The following is a 16318-nucleotide window of genomic DNA, read 5'->3' on the forward strand; positions in this document are numbered from 1 at the left end:
TACTTCAAATTCTATATTGCATGTACTCATTGTTTTTGCTAAGATTTGTGAACATGTTTGTGTCGCCCTCATCAACCTGCTCTAACCAATGTATGAGGGTGCCCCATCTTGACATAACTGCAACTGTTCTAAAAATAGACATTGTCTAAACAAAAGCAAAGGCACTTGCTTGTGTGAGGGCGCTAACGCAAGTAAATACGGTACTTTACTTAAACATACTTACTGCCCATAACAAAAACACTGATACTATTATGACAATTTCTCACAACCTTACTAAAACACTATTTCAAATCTTGACTCAGGTGTACACCGTAGGACCTGACTATGCCCATGCAGAAGCTAGGAAATCACCAGCACTTGATGGTAAAGTAGCAAGGGATAGCTGTGGTAAAGAAATACGTTATCCAGTTATCCTTAGTAGTATGGAGAAGTTAATTGCCAGGAAAGTATGTCAGGCATTCAAGGTATATAACTGTTATCTTAGTGTTACAGTACGTGTAGCTGCTTTATGTCATCGCACTTCCAGATTTTGATTGTCTTCTCTATAAATGCTTAAACGTTTGAATTCAGTATTTGTTGTTGGCCAGAAAACAGGTGCAAATTCTTACTGTGTTTTAAATCCCCACTGTGCTAGATGACATCAGTGGCAACATCACATGATCAGAATCAATGAGAAGGGTGGAACTATGTGATGTAATTTGCATGGCAAGACAAGATCAGCCAATCACAAAGGGATAAATGCAGGCAGATTTTGACTGACATCCCAATCACAAAGAGATAGATTTCATGACGGACTTAGACATCTAGGTGGGGGTCAAGCTGTTACTACATGAAAGTGTAATCTAAAATGATTACCAAATGAATGCATTTAATAAATTTTTGAATTTCTTTTTGACAGCAAACTGTGTGTGGTTTTGATTTACTACGTGCTAAGGGAGGCTACTACGTCTGTGACGTGAATGGTTTTAGTTTCGTCAAGAATTCTAAGAAGTACTATGATGACTGCGCCAAGATATTAGGGTATGATTTGCATAATGTTTATTTTTAATTCTGTTCTGTAAATCATCAAATTTGACCTACTTGAATTTTTGGTGTGCAACTGGTTCCCAGAAACTGGATTTTACTCATTATTGAGTGTGGCATATTGCACTTTGACCAGAAGCTTTGTCCATAGACCCTATACATGTTGGGTCTACGGTTTGTCTTAATTCTGTTCTGTAAATCATCAAGTTTGACCCACTAGAATTTTTTTGAATTTTGGTATGTGACTTGTTTCCAAGAGAATGAATTGTATTGTTTGGTACTTTGCATTTGTTATAATTTTCAATTGGTTTGCTCTGTATAGTAGTTTGTCTTTTTTATTTAACCAATGTTAAAAAAACTTGGCATGCTTTCATCTATATCACATGTACCAGCTTGTACACGATACGATTTTCAACACCAAGCTTATTTCAGAAGTGATTTTTAACATTTCAATGGCTAATCTGTTTAATCTTGTTTTCCTTAATCTAGAAATCTGATCATGCGGGAATTGGCCCCACAGTACAACATTCCTTATAATATTCCAATAGAAGAGGAAGAAGTTCAGTATGTTCCAACACAACTTGGTACAATGTAAGTGAACACTTTATCATGTAGTGTTTTTAATCATCAAACATAGGAGGAGTATTCCATAGAGATTTCAATGAGGAGTAACTGTGTTCTCCCAAGGATAGACTGCAAGGATTATGGCTAATTTTCATAATGAGTTACATTTAAATAATATGGTAATTTGCATAATGATCAGCATATATCATATGCATGTCTTAAACATGGAAATATATTATGACATACTTATATTTAACACATACATACATGACCATTTCTCTTCTGTGAACATAATTATAACATTGTCATTCAAATATTACCATGGTACTAAAGGTCAAAGATGGTAGAATACTTTTGAAGCAGCTGCAGAAACCTGCTTAGCATAGCAGTCTGGATGGCAAGGAAAGTGTTAGCACTGTACTTTATAAATAGTGGGGAGAACACAGCATGGCAGAAACCTGCCAAGCACTGCAACTTTGGTGGCAAGGATGGTGTTTGCACTGTGCTGTCTTTAATTAAAGTTGGAGAACACTGAATAAGTGAAATGGCAAAAAGGTCATAGTTCAGAAGTATACACTTTAATTTCAAAAGGCTATAATTACTGTATGCACACAGAATACCAACTGTGTGTGTGTCATGATATATGATAGTTATTTCATATATATATAACCACAATTTGTGTCTTTGTCAAACTGAGTCAAATTTAAATGACCTAAGGGGCCTGGTCACTCCATGTATTAGATGAGGGGTGATATCCTAGCTAACAGAGGAAAAATATTGCAGAATAATATACCAATAATTATGCCTATGCATGCTTAATTCATAAAAAAATTTTAAAAATATTTTTAGTTGTATTGAGTTCTGAAAATCAAATGATGTAAAATGCCAGATGTCATGACCTGGATCTACCAGAAAAATACATCACATATTTTTTGTGTGAATGGGTACAACTTTACTTACATATATTATAGTTATATAATTTATATTCAATAGTGAAATTTTATGAATGAAAGAACAGTTTATAGAAGGATAATGTTATTGACTGTTACATGGATGGTTTGATGTTGTTATGAACTTTGACCTCTAGGATGGAGTTGCGGTGTGTGATTGGAGTAATGCGTCATGGCGACAGAACACCGAAACAGAAAATGAAGATGGAAGTCAAACATCGAAAGTAAGCCGTTTGATAAAAATTGTATACTTATGTTCTTTTTTTCTTGTCATTAGTTTATTTTTCTTCGATAATATAAAAACTTCCTTTGTAATAATAATAAGTTCATTTACTGAGTGCCCTTACATGTACACATAAGAATACTATAAAGGGATAGATTGAATTGGTACAAATTTATCAGTTGTTATGTCATTTGTTGTATAAAGCCTGATTTCAGTTAGTCTCTGTTACCCAGACTCTCACCACTAGGGGCTCTACTATAAGACCACCCAGACGAAAGTCTGGGGAAAGGTAATCCAAAGTTACCTGTACTGAAAGTCACACAGTACATTTCTTCCAAGTCATGAAAAATGGGCTTACAAGGCCTGTTTGTTGTAATTTAGATGTATCAGTGGCTTGAGAAATGATGAACTGTTGCAAAGGTACACAGCTCATTCAGCCTGCAATGTTGGATGTGAAGCATTCCCAGCATGCACTGCTCTCGGAAAGAGATCCGGTGCAGGTGACTTTGGATTACATTTCCCCAGATTCTCGTCTGGGTGGTCTTGTAGTAGATCCCCCAGTGGTGAGAGTCTGGGTAACTGAGACTAAATTTCAGTCATTCATTCTATTCATTGCTGTGTAAATGTTATGTTGAATAACAACGTCAGTGTAAGTGTTCCCAGGAATACCATATACATATTTGTTTATGTTGGAGATGTCAGTAGAAATATACGATGCATCATCACGTCATTGGAGAACTTCAGAAAGTAGAGGTCTGATGAAAAAAGGGAAACTAGATGGCTATCATCTCTGTTCTCTGATTTATACTCCTGGTGCCAACATGTCAAGGTAACAATTCCGGTAAGCGGTAACTATGGAAACTATTTGTACTTCATTCAGATTATATGTGTTTTTGTTTTTACAGATTTTTTGAGGTGTTTGAGAAATATGGAGGTTATAAGAATGGGAAGATTAAACTTAAGAAGCCAACTGAACTCCAGGTATGAAGAACTATCAAAAAATGATGAAGTCTTGGACCCCCCAGACTCCCCACTCTGATGTGTAGTGTCTGTTTTCACTGTTTCTGCACATCAAATTGACCAAAGTCAAATGATGTCTCAGAAGAGAAATCTTTAAAGCGAAAGTCCAGTTATTTCTGCCTTTTAATACATTTATATTGATTACTATCAACTTTGGGTGATGAAATAGCATCTTTGTTTCTTCTACCTCGAAAGTTTGTGAAGAAGCACTTACATGTGTTTTGCCATTTAGGTGATTTTCTGCATGGGTCTGTGAGAAAACTTTGCAGGAAATGACATCACATATACCAAATCTTTTTGTTTTGATAAATAGAAACACTGAAAGTGAAACAGAGACAGAAGTTTTGTGTAATTTATTTTTCACAAAGTTTATTCATAGTTGTCTATTTCTTTCCACAGGAATTGTTGGATGTCGCTAGATTTCTACTGGCTGAAATGGGAAACACTGAAAGTGAAACAGAGATAGAGGAAAAGAAGGGAAAACTTGAACAGCTCAGGACAGTTCTGGAAATGTATGGCAAATTCTCAGGAATCAACCGGAAAGTACAACTGAAATATCAACCTAAGGGAAGGCCAGGTCATGTGACCAGTGATGATGGTAAATTTACGTTGTTGTACTTCATGTTCTTCTGATGAAAATATTTGTTACTATGACAACAAAACAATAACAACTGTGATAGATGTTTGGTTGGTTTCATGTGAAATTTTGTTGAACATTTTAGCGTGTGGTTACTTTCTTAGATTTGTTGGAAAAGTGATGTTTGCTTGCTTTCCTGGTACATTTCTTTGTAAGTTTCAATGTCTTGTACCTTTCTGGGTACAATTTGTTGTAAATTTCAGTTTGTGATATTTCAGGTACTGTTGTTGCAAATGAGCTCATGCATGCATAATTTTGTTTGTTTTGTTTTTAAATTGCTTTTGGTTGCATAAACTTTGTTGTACGCTTTCAGATACAAAGGAGGAACCATCTTTGTTATTGATTGTAAAATGGGGTGGTGAGTTAACATCAACTGGAAAACTACAAGCCGAGGAATTAGGAAGAGCTTTCCGATGTATTTACCCTGGAGGACAAGGTGAGAAAATTGAAAACATTCAGAACATTGTCACCAGTAGCTGCATGGGAAGTACCATGTGAAACAGTCTTGAATTCAAAGCTACAGGTTCGAGCACTCTTTATTTTTTTGATGGCAAATGCATATTACATGTACTTTTATCTGCTATTACTTTTTTAGGTGAATATGCAGGATTTCCAGGTTGTGGTTTACTACGTCTACACAGTACATACAGACATGATTTAAAAATCTATGCTTCAGATGAAGGTAGAGTCCAGATGACAGCAGCTGCGTTTACTAAGGTAAGATGATCAATATATAACTAAAGTACCTTTATGATGTACAAATAATAAACAGTGCTGCATTTACTAAGGTAAGATGATTAATATATAACTAAAGTACCTTTATGATGTACAAATAATAAACAGTGCTGCATTTACTAAGGTAAGATGATCAATATATAACTAAAGTACCTTTATGATGTACAAATAGTAAACAGTGCTGCATTTACTAAGGTAAGATGATCAATATATAACTAAAGTACCTTTATGATGTACAAATAATAAACAGTGCTGCATTTACTAAGGTAAGATGATCAATATATAACTAAAGTACCTTTATGATGTACAAATAATAAACAGTGCTGCATTTACTAAGGTAAGATGATCAATATATAACTAAAGTTACCTTTACAATGTACAAATAATAAACAGTGCTGCATTTACTAAGGTAAGATGATCAATATATAACTAAAGTACCTTTATGATGTACAAATAATAAACAGTGCTGTATTTACTAAGGTAAGATGATCAATATATAACTAAAGTACCTTTATGATGTACAAATAATAAACAGTGCTGCATTTACTAAGGTAAGATGATCAATATATAACTAAAGTACCTTTACGATGTACAAATAATAAACAGTGCTGCATTTACTAAGGTAAGATAATCAATATATAACTAAAGTACCTTTATGATGTACAAATAATAAACAGTGCTACATTTACTAAGGTAAGATGATCAATATATAACTAAAGTACCTTTACGATGTACAAAAAATAAACAGTGCTGCATTTACTAAGGTAAGATGATCAATATATAACTAAAGTACCTTTATGATGTACAAATAATAAACAGTGCTGCATTTACTAAGGTAAGATGATCAATATATAACTAAAGTATCTTTATGATGTACAAATAATAAACAGTGCTGCATTTACTAAGGTAAGATGATCAATATATAACTAAAGTACCTTTATGATGTACAAATAATAAACAGTGCTGCATTTACTAAGGTAAGATGATCAATATATAACTAAAGTACCTTTATGATGTACAAATAATAAACAGTTATGCATTTACTAAGGTAAGATGATCAATATATAACTAAAGTACCTTTATGATGTACAAATAATAAACAGTGCTGCATTTACTAAGGTAAGATGATCAATATATAACTAAAGTACCTTTATGATGTACAAATAATAAACAGTGCTGCATTTACTAAGGTAAGATGATCAATATATAACTAAAGTACCTTTATGATGTACAAATAATAAACAGTGCTGCATTTACTAAGGTAAGATGATCAATATATAACTAAAGTACCTTTATGATGTACAAATAATAAAGAGTGCTGCATTTACTAAGGTAAGATGATTAATATATAACTAAAGTACCTTTATGATGTACAAATAATAAACAGTGCTGCGTTTACTAAGGTAAGATGATCAATAAAAACTAAAGTACCTTTATGATGTACAAATAATAAACAGTGCTGCATTTACTAAGGTAAGATGATCAATATAAAACTAAAGAACCTTTATGATGTACAAATAATAAACAGTGCTGCATTTACTAAGGTAAGATGATCAATATAAAACTAAAGAACCTTTATGATGTACAAATAATAAACAGTGCTGCATTTACTAAGGTAAGATGATCAATATATAACTAAAGTACCTTTATGATGTACAAATAATAAACAGTGCTGCATTTACTAAGGTAAGATGATCAATATATAACTAAAGTACCTTTATGATGTACAAATAATAAACAGTGCTGCATTTACTAAGGTAAGATGATCAATATATAACTAAAGTACCTTTATGATGTACAAATAATAAACAGTGCTGCATTTACTAAGGTAAGATGATCAATATATAACTAAAGTACCTTTATGATGTACAAATAATAAACAGTGCTACATTTACTAAGGTAAGATGATCAATATATAACTAAAGTACCTTTATGATGTACAAATAATAAACAGTGCTGCATTTACTAAGGTAAGATGATCAATATATAACTAAAGTACCTTTATGATGTACAAATAATAAACAGTGCTGCATTTACTAAGGTAAGATGATCAATATATAACTAAAGTACCTTTATGATGTACAAATAATAAACAGTGCTGCATTTACTAAGGTAAGATGATCAATATATAACTAAAGTACCTTTATGATGTACAAATAATAAACAGTGCTGCATTTACTAAGGTAAGATGATCAATATATAACTAAAGTACCTTTATGATGTACAAATAATAAACAGTGCTGCATTTACTAAGGTAAGATGATCAATATATAACTAAAGTACCTTTATGATGTACAAAAAATAAACAGTGCTGCATTTACTAAGGTAAGATGATCAATATATAACTAAAGTACCTTTATGATGTACAAATAATAAACAGTGCTGCATTTACTAAGGTAAGATGATCAATATATAACTAAAGTACCTTTATGATGTACAAATAATAAACAGTGCTGCATTTACTAAGGTAAGATGATCAATATATAACTAAAGTACCTTTATGATGTAAAAAAAATAAACAGTGCTGCATTTACTAAGTAGAAAGTGTTCTGACAGTCAAATGGTTAGAGTAGTCAGTATCGAATTTGCAGGTTAGGTGCTGCTGGGAACCTAGTTGGATAGCGGTAGCAATGTGAATGTGAATATGCTTACTGAGGCTGCTGTGAATTGTAAGGTACCCAGGGAGCTGATGATTTTCTGACAACACAACTGTTTCACTCTAAGTTGAAACTATGTTATGATACATGTTGAGAGGAAGGACATTTGATCTTGGTAATTATTGTCGGTGTAAATAAAATGATATTATTTTAAATTTTGCAGAGTATGTTAGCGTTGGAAGGTGAGCTAACACCCATACTGGTACAGATGGTAAAAAGTTCTCATGGTCTCCTAGACTTTGACAAAGACTGTCTGACACTACAGAGCAGGTATGACAAATGTACTATTGTCAAACTAAGAGAGATCGAAACATGTTGATGTATCTGGTTGGTTACACAAATGGCTGAAACAGATGGGTTTTGGCCAAAACTGAAAATTGCTTCAAACTGCACAATCAGTTTCAGATCAGTATGTAGTAGTATGAAGTGATATGAATATAAAGCCAGTATGTAGTGAGTAAAGAATAGTTCTTTTGTTGACACTTTACTTTATTTTAGTGCCATGCATTTTATACTAAAGCAAATATTCTTCCATTTCTCAATTTTACATTTTTTAAAGAAATATTCGTATTTAAGGGTACAACACATCCATTAAAAGTAAAACTGATTTAGTAGGAGGAGAACTAAAATGGCTCAAACACCTCCCCCACCCCAAAGTAAAAAAACTGTTGTTGTTGTTGTTGTTGTTGTCGTCGTTGTTGTTGTTGTTGTTGTTGTTGTTGTTGTTGTTGTTGTTAAAGAACTATATGTATTTTTGGACAATATTTCCACCTACTGACAGCAGACAATTTTTGCCTTCAATTTATTTTAAATTCAGAGTAAAGAAACGTTTATATGATCTCATGAAGAAGGACCATGAATTTACACAGGAAGATATAGAAAAGGTAAGTTTATGTTCTCTTTCCGCTCTGTGACTTTCACTTTGATGTGACTTAATATAGTATATGTATGTTGGAAACCAGAAAATTAAAACTTTTGTTCAACTTTGATCAAGAAACCTCAACCATTCCCAGTTAAAATCAAGAGAAAAAATGAGGTCAAAATTTCTTTTTCCCAACTCATACTTAATTTTGTACAAACAAATACCCCTTGGGAGAAAGAGGATTCAGCATTTTAGAATCCAATATGGCCGCCAAATTTTGTGTTAACGCTATGTGGGGAAAATAAAAGAGTGCCAAATTCTATGAAAACAAAATGGTGGACCCCAAATTTCTTCTATTTCAAAGGGACAAGAAGTACACTTCCATATGGCAAAATATGGGGAGATTTCAAGAACTGTGATTTTCAGTGAAGTTGGTCCCAGAAGTACATTCCACCATAAACAAGATAAAAGTTGGAAAGTCCAAAGTTGTTTGATCTGAGGTGTCTTAATAAGATGCTATTCAAACAGAAGTGATGGCACTCTATGTATATGAAGTGAGCCAAACAAAAAATGTTGGTTTTTTTGTCAAAAATCTAACACCTGCAAACTACAGCATCATGTAGATTTGTGTGATAGGGTGTTAATAGAGATATTGATATCAAGAACTGTTTAAATCATGATGACCTGACCTGACCTGACCCTCGATATGCAAATTGGTTATGACATGCATCAAATTCAACATGTATTCCATGGAATAGAATGGCAAGTACTTGGAGGTCATTAAAATATATTTACACAACTCTTCTTCTTGTTACAGCTTGCACCTACAAAAGCAAAATCCTTGTTAGACTCCATTGAATTTATTGGAAACCCGGTAGAAAAATGTGAAATTGTGTACAAGTTAGTTAAACACCTTGTCAAGCAAATCAAAGACAGAATGAAGAATGTGGATATGAGAGGTAAGTTTGTGTTTTACCACTATGTTACTGTCAAATTAATTATTCAGCAATTTTACAAAGGGTGATTTGTTGATATCGAATTTTACATTTCCCCTGTGATTTCAATCAATCAGTCAGTCCATTAGTCCGTTACTCTGTCACTCCATCCATCTATCTGGTCTATTCATTGGTCTGTCAGTTGGTTGGTCCATTGGCCGGTCAGCCTGTCCGTCTGACTGTCCATCAATCATGCAGTAGGCATTTGGCAGATGATTGGAGTATTCATCAAGTTAGCTTCAATTTGCATTATTTGCAATATTGAAGTACTCTAGTTACTCTACATGTAGTCATTCTCTATGATCTCTTTCTAACATATAGTCAAATGGGCAAATTCTGTGGAAAATCTTGCTAAATCTCCTGCTGGGGAAGGGATGAATAGCACATGTCAGTAGTAATTCATCACACACTGACAAGAGGTTGTAATTGGTTACTTTGTTCAGTTTACTACAAACTCAATGTTCAGTTGAATGTAAGTAATGTGAGGATGTGATGACATCATCAAGTTTATATCAACGCATAAAATATCTCTGTTCATTGTAAAACAGAATTCTGTGCTAGAGAAATCCATTTGACTATGCGGTGGCGATGATAGTAATGCATATAGGACTAGACAAATATCGAAGTTGTTCGGTTATTTTACATCGATGTCACCGCTAACTTTTCTAATAGGTTGACAAGTACACTGGTGAATTCTATCTTGTCAGAATATCCCAAAACAAAACAAAAACATATCCCAAAACAAAACAAAAACAAAACATGAATTTTGCATGAATTTCTCTTTTTAACAGATTTACATCTGGATCACAATGAAACTCTAAGCCTTATGCTGAAGAGATGGAGTAAGTTGGAGAAAGATTTCAAAATGAAGAATGGTAGTTTTGACATCACCAAGATACCTGATATTTATGATTGTATTAAATATGACTGTCTTCATAATGGAAAACTGGAATTTGAAAAGACAGAAGAACTACTTGAAATATCACAGTATCTGGCTAACATTATCATACCATCGGTAAGAAATCTGTCGTATGAGACTTCTTTATTTCACCAGTATGCCATAGTCTGATTATCAGAAAAACAAAAGATTGTATGATTTGGCCACTTGGAGTGCTGTCCGGAAGAACTACTTCAATACTCATAGCATCTGGCCAACATTACCATCGGTAAGAAATCAGTCATTATGAGACATCCTTTATTTCACCAGTGTGTCGTAGTCTGGCTATCGGAAAAACAAAAGATTGTATGATTTGGCCACTTGGAGTGCTGTTTAGAAGCAGCTGCAGTGAGAGTCATGATATGGTAGTTCAGTACTATCTCTTTGAAAACATGTAACTTCATTTCATTGATTTTCAGGAATATGGAATGTCAGTTAAGGAAAAGGTTGACATTGGAAGAGGAATATGCTTGCCTTTGTTGAAGAAAATCCGGAGGGATCTACAGCGAGCGCATGAAGAGGATGAGAATGTACATAGACTAAATCCGAAGTACTCAGATAATATAGGAACACCAGAGAGACACGTACAGACAAGACTGTATTTTACAAGTGAAAGTCATATACATTCTCTCATCAATTGTCTGAGACTGGGAGGACTGTGTGATGTAAGTTTTCAAGTTTTAATTTTCTCTGTGAAAGAAAAAATGCACCAATCCTTTACATGGAAAGTTACGACAAAATATATTATATAATCCTTCTTGCTCTCAATTCAGTATTATTTAAATACAAATGACATTAAATGGGCAACGCAATGCAACCTTTAGATAGCAACAGGACTCCACACCACCAAATTACATTAAAGGGGCACAAGCTGAGTTCATATGTTTTTGGGATGTAATTTTTTTCTGCAAATTAAAAGGTACTGACAGTATTCTACTTACTGATGTATACTTAACCACCACTTACAATGGACTGAACTCAAACCTGGTATAAGGATATAACCCATAAATGATCCGATGACATAATTTATTATAAGTATCAAAAGTGTACAGGAACACTGTAATGACAGAAGACAAATTGTGATGTCATAGAAGGCATGCATTGTGACATAAACAGTATACTAGAATAGTCAATCAATGTTTTTCATAAGTATAAATTTTCACATAAGCAAAAACCTTATAAAAAATCAGCTTGTGCCACTTAAATAAATCTGTCAGGTGTATATTTGATCACAGAAAGGCTTTGCTGAGTGACAGAGTCTGCTCATTTCTTTAAACAAGCCAAGTAAATGCCAAAAAACATTTACACATACCATAATTTTTGTCACTGAATGGTCTTGAAAGACGACTTGAGGGACACATGTAGAACAGTGCTGACCTGTTGGAAACAATACAAATCAGGGTTATGCTAGGGAGTCTAAACCAATTCCTATCCCTAACCCTTACCCCCTTTCTTGACCACAAATCTGTGTCTACAGTAAAGTTGGTCCATTGTTCTCCATTCCTGCTGGAGTTAAAGTGTATAGTCCAACTATCTTAACATTTGGATAGCGTTCATACTCACATGGAGTATAGTGGATGCTTGTTTCACTTGTCATTCACGATATCAGATCTCTATGAAACTGTTTACCTTTACAGGAGAATGATGAGCAATGGAAGAGAGCCACTGAATATCTAGGAGCAGTTAAAGAGCTCAACTACATCAGTCAGATAGTTATCATGTTGTATGAGGATCCAAACACTGATCCTGCTTCACCAGAGAGGTTTCATGTAGAGTTACATTTCAGTCCAGGGGTCAGAGGTCAATTTGAGGATGAGGATGGGGATGAATTAGGCAGCTGTGGATTTCAGTCCAGTAGTACAGACCTGGATGTGAGTACTGTATTTATAGAATGATATATACCTTTTGATCATTTCTTTTAATTTGTTTTTGTTGTTTGGTTTGTGTGCTTTCAGTTTGTATTATAGTGAATGTGTACATGCAAGTGTGTGTGTGTGTGTGTGTGTGTGTGTGTGTGTGTGTGTGTGTGTGTGTGTGTGGTATATCACTGTCTCTATGTCTGTTGTCTGTCTGTCTGTCTGTCTGTCTCTGTTCCTGGTATAGAAATCTTAAATATGAGATTAAATTCAAGATTCCATAATAGAAACTTTCCTTTTCTAAATCATATCATTTAGACATCTGTATCTGACGTGACAAGTGAGGCAGAGAAGAAGAGACAGAGTTTTAGTGCTGGTGCCGATGGTCGTCATCCATCATCCTCATCTTTTGAAGAAGATAGACTTCCTGAGTTAACCTCATCAGAAAAATCTCAAAACAGTCCATTGAAACGTTGTAGGTGGTCAGCACCTGCTTATATGTATTCCTTGGCTGGTGGTATTAATGCATTGGCTAGTGGTATTCCTGGTGAGTTTGATGATTTCTTTTAAATATTAAAGTGGCCAGGTCTGTGCTAGCTGTTGTGTTACATCAGTAGCTGTTATGACTTATACCACTCTCCCATAAAATCAACGCTTGTTTTGAGAATGTCAACAATTTGGGAATTACGATTTGAAAATGTATACTCAGTCATCTGATTACAACCATGACAATGTTATTCAAATGAAGTCATTATGTAAATGTACACCCAATAACCTGATAACAACCATGTCAATGTTATTCAAATGAAGTCATTATGTAAATGTACACCCAATAACCTGATTACAACCGTGACAATGTTATTCAAATGAAGTCATTATGTAAATGTACACCCAATAACCTGATAACAACCATGTCAATGTTATTCAAATGAAGTCATTATGTAAATGTACACCCAATAACCTGATAACGACCATGACAATATTATTCAAATGAAATTGTTATGCAAGTGAACACACAGCAGAGATGAACACAGGAGTTAACACATGAAGCATGTGAAGTGTGCATGTGATAATTTATATGTAATTATGTAAATTTAAATGGCATGTTTGATAATGACTTTTGGGGATGTGGCTTACTGAATCAGTTCTAACAGTTCTCAAGACAAACTAGATCTGGCCACTGAGGGCGCTCTTCCCCAATCATACTTCCATGAAAGTTGGTGAAAATAGTAATGATTATGAATATTTTGACTCCTATTTTAAGCATCACAGAACCTATGATATAGATGTGTGGTGTTGTGATATAGAAAGACCATAGAGTAAAGTGCTGTAAATTTTCTAATAGGGTGTGTGCAATGGCTTATGTATGGTAAACTTATATTTTTTTGTTTACTAGGTATGGATAGTTATCTAATGACATCCACAATCCATCCACTGGAAACCCTACACAATTCTCTCTCTGTGAAACAAGTCGAAGATTTTCTGGACAAGATGATGGTAGAAGAAAATCATTTTAGTTAATTAATGACAGCCAAAGACAATGAAGGAAATCCACTATAATTAATACATAACACCTGATTCTGGATATTGATTAAAAAGCACTTCTAAAAAGAAAATCATTTCAAGAAAGTCACTAGTCTAGCTGCTAGACGCTTGACCCTTGGGTAATTCTGCTAACTTTTAAAGCCACCACAGGTCACACAGTGCCAAAGGTGTTGTCGAGGGCTTGCCCGAGTGGTGTGCCCCAAAGGTATGTCATTCTCTGCTTTTGATTGGACAACCTTCTGAGTGCAGATTTGAGGTCTTACTACTACCCTAGAAAGTTACAGAAAGATGCCAGTGTTGGAAAGCATGTTTTGAAAGTGATTTTAAACCATGTACGTAAATGGTCAAAGAACACTTTGGACAGGAAATGCTGCAGAAATGATTTGAAACCACTAAAGTAAAGATTGAAAGTCATTTAATATGCTAATGTATGATCCGGGAAATTTCAAGCTGTCACCAAAGATATGAATGCTGTTGCATGTTGTTGCTGTGCCAATCTTATTGAAATATAAACCTTGAACATGTGCAGTCATTTGTGTTGTGTAGTCTACCATGTTGATAAGTCTCTGTGAATGATGTGAGACTTACTCAGGGAAATCTTTATCATCCACCTTGTATGGATCTGCAATGTGTTATCCACTATTCTACAGACCAAACCTTGCCATGTAATTTATACCAAGCTCATATTGTAATTATACAGAAATAATAACAGTTTGTAACTTTAATTACTGTGTGAACTATTATATAACAATTTTGTTACTAAAGTGACTGCGTTGAATTGAAGTTAGCAAGTATTTAGTGAATTAGAGCAAATGATTCACCTGTTTGGAGGTTTTGAACTAATCTGATGTGGGTTTTGTGGCCTTTATGTAGTGGTAACTTCAATCTGTATAATCACGTTAGTTGATGTGTTCTTGAAGATCTTTGCTTTGAACCATATTACATTTCTAAAGTGATGTAGTCTCAGTTTAACCAAGCCACATACATAATCAAATGCCAGTAAAACGAGTCTTGAAGAATGGAATCAAAATGTCTCTGTGCCAAGATGGCCAAACACTAAGGATGCAATGAATTCTGGGAAATATATCACCACACCAAAAATAAACAAAAAAAACAAAAAAACTGGTGAAGAAATACACATTAAAATTGTAGTACACCCCTGAAAATGCTGATGAGATGTCAGTGAAAATCTGGGATTTGCTTCCAAAAATTTGTTTTTTGACTGAGTAGAAATGTTCATGTGATACTATGAACCCAGACTTCATGAACATTCATTCTCATATGTGAGAATGTATTTAGATATTATTCCCCAGTTTTTTCTTTGTTCAGTCAAAAATACGAGTGAACTAAGGGACCCTTGTCTCACTACGAGTTGCTAGACAAGTAGTGACAACCATTATGTCATGAGTATTTTCTGGCAGAAAGAAGAAAAATATGACGAATAATATAATTATACCATCGCCAGTAATATATTGTAAAAAATATGGGAAGGTACTGGCAATTTTGAGTGTTTTTGACTCTTATTTTGAACACAGCAGAACCAATGATGTAGATGGTTGTTGTTGTGACTGAGATGGGCATTGTCGTGATGTAGAACGACAAGAGTATATATTCCATATTTTTTGTTGAACCTGGCTTGTGCATAGTATAATTATAATTGTATCAACTGTAGTGTTCAAGGTGGAGACATAAACACGCAGTTTTCTCTCAATCAAATCATTAATTTTGTCTGGTTTCAGCCATTTTATTCAGATACATTACTCCTGGGGCTGGCAGTAGCTAAGCCTAGAGACTTAGCTATCTGGCTAGACATACTGGCTTAACAGAATTCTGGCAAGCTAAATTTTTAAGTCAGATAGCCAAGTCAGGGCTAGGCTGGCAATTGAGAGCATTCATTAAATGGCTAGACAATAGGCCATTCCAGACTGCAAACAGGAAATTGAAAATACAGCGCCCTCGCTCAAATTGGGGGTATCATTATCTCATGCTTTGTCCCTTGGTATTCTGTAGAAGTGTAAATCAGGGATGTTTTTCGCATTGTTCAGAGATCTAGGAAAGCAGCAGTGCTCTATGATTAACCAAGTAACCTATACCATGTATACCCCCAAGGTACACACAGACAGGAAGTAGAGCGCCACCATGGCAAATTTTGGAAAGGCCTATTGAAACAGACAGCAGTGCTTCAAATCATGTCCCCTCCAACTTTTAGAAGATTTTAGTATTATATCAAATAAACGACAAGTTACAACTCAGTGAAAATTAATAAAATAGTTCATTGAATTATTAATTACTGTATAGTAAGCTGGAAATTTAA

At 34.3% G+C, this 16318-nt stretch overlaps 1 protein-coding gene across 1 annotated transcript in view; it reads left to right on the forward strand.

The window, feature by feature from the left end:
* The window catches only part of LOC144447270 (inositol hexakisphosphate and diphosphoinositol-pentakisphosphate kinase 2-like), a 24965-nt gene extending 10255 nt beyond the window's left edge, over positions 1–14710 (forward strand). The window contains exons 7-22 of the mRNA XM_078137187.1: positions 303–464; positions 899–1020; positions 1513–1614; positions 2675–2761; positions 3666–3741; positions 4180–4378; positions 4731–4853; positions 5013–5134; positions 7973–8079; positions 8627–8693; positions 9489–9630; positions 10458–10681; positions 11023–11268; positions 12241–12474; positions 12778–13006; positions 13856–14710. Coding sequence (XP_077993313.1) covers positions 303–464; positions 899–1020; positions 1513–1614; positions 2675–2761; positions 3666–3741; positions 4180–4378; positions 4731–4853; positions 5013–5134; positions 7973–8079; positions 8627–8693; positions 9489–9630; positions 10458–10681; positions 11023–11268; positions 12241–12474; positions 12778–13006; positions 13856–13980 — 2367 coding nt within the window. The 3' untranslated portion in view covers positions 13981–14710. The remainder of the gene's footprint in view (positions 1–302; positions 465–898; positions 1021–1512; positions 1615–2674; positions 2762–3665; positions 3742–4179; positions 4379–4730; positions 4854–5012; positions 5135–7972; positions 8080–8626; positions 8694–9488; positions 9631–10457; positions 10682–11022; positions 11269–12240; positions 12475–12777; positions 13007–13855) is intronic.
* The last annotated feature ends 1608 nt before the right edge of the window (positions 14711–16318 follow it).

This window comes from Glandiceps talaboti, chromosome 16 (genome assembly GCF_964340395.1).
Source record: "Glandiceps talaboti chromosome 16, keGlaTala1.1, whole genome shotgun sequence".
Taxonomy (NCBI): Eukaryota; Metazoa; Hemichordata; class Enteropneusta; family Spengelidae; genus Glandiceps; species Glandiceps talaboti.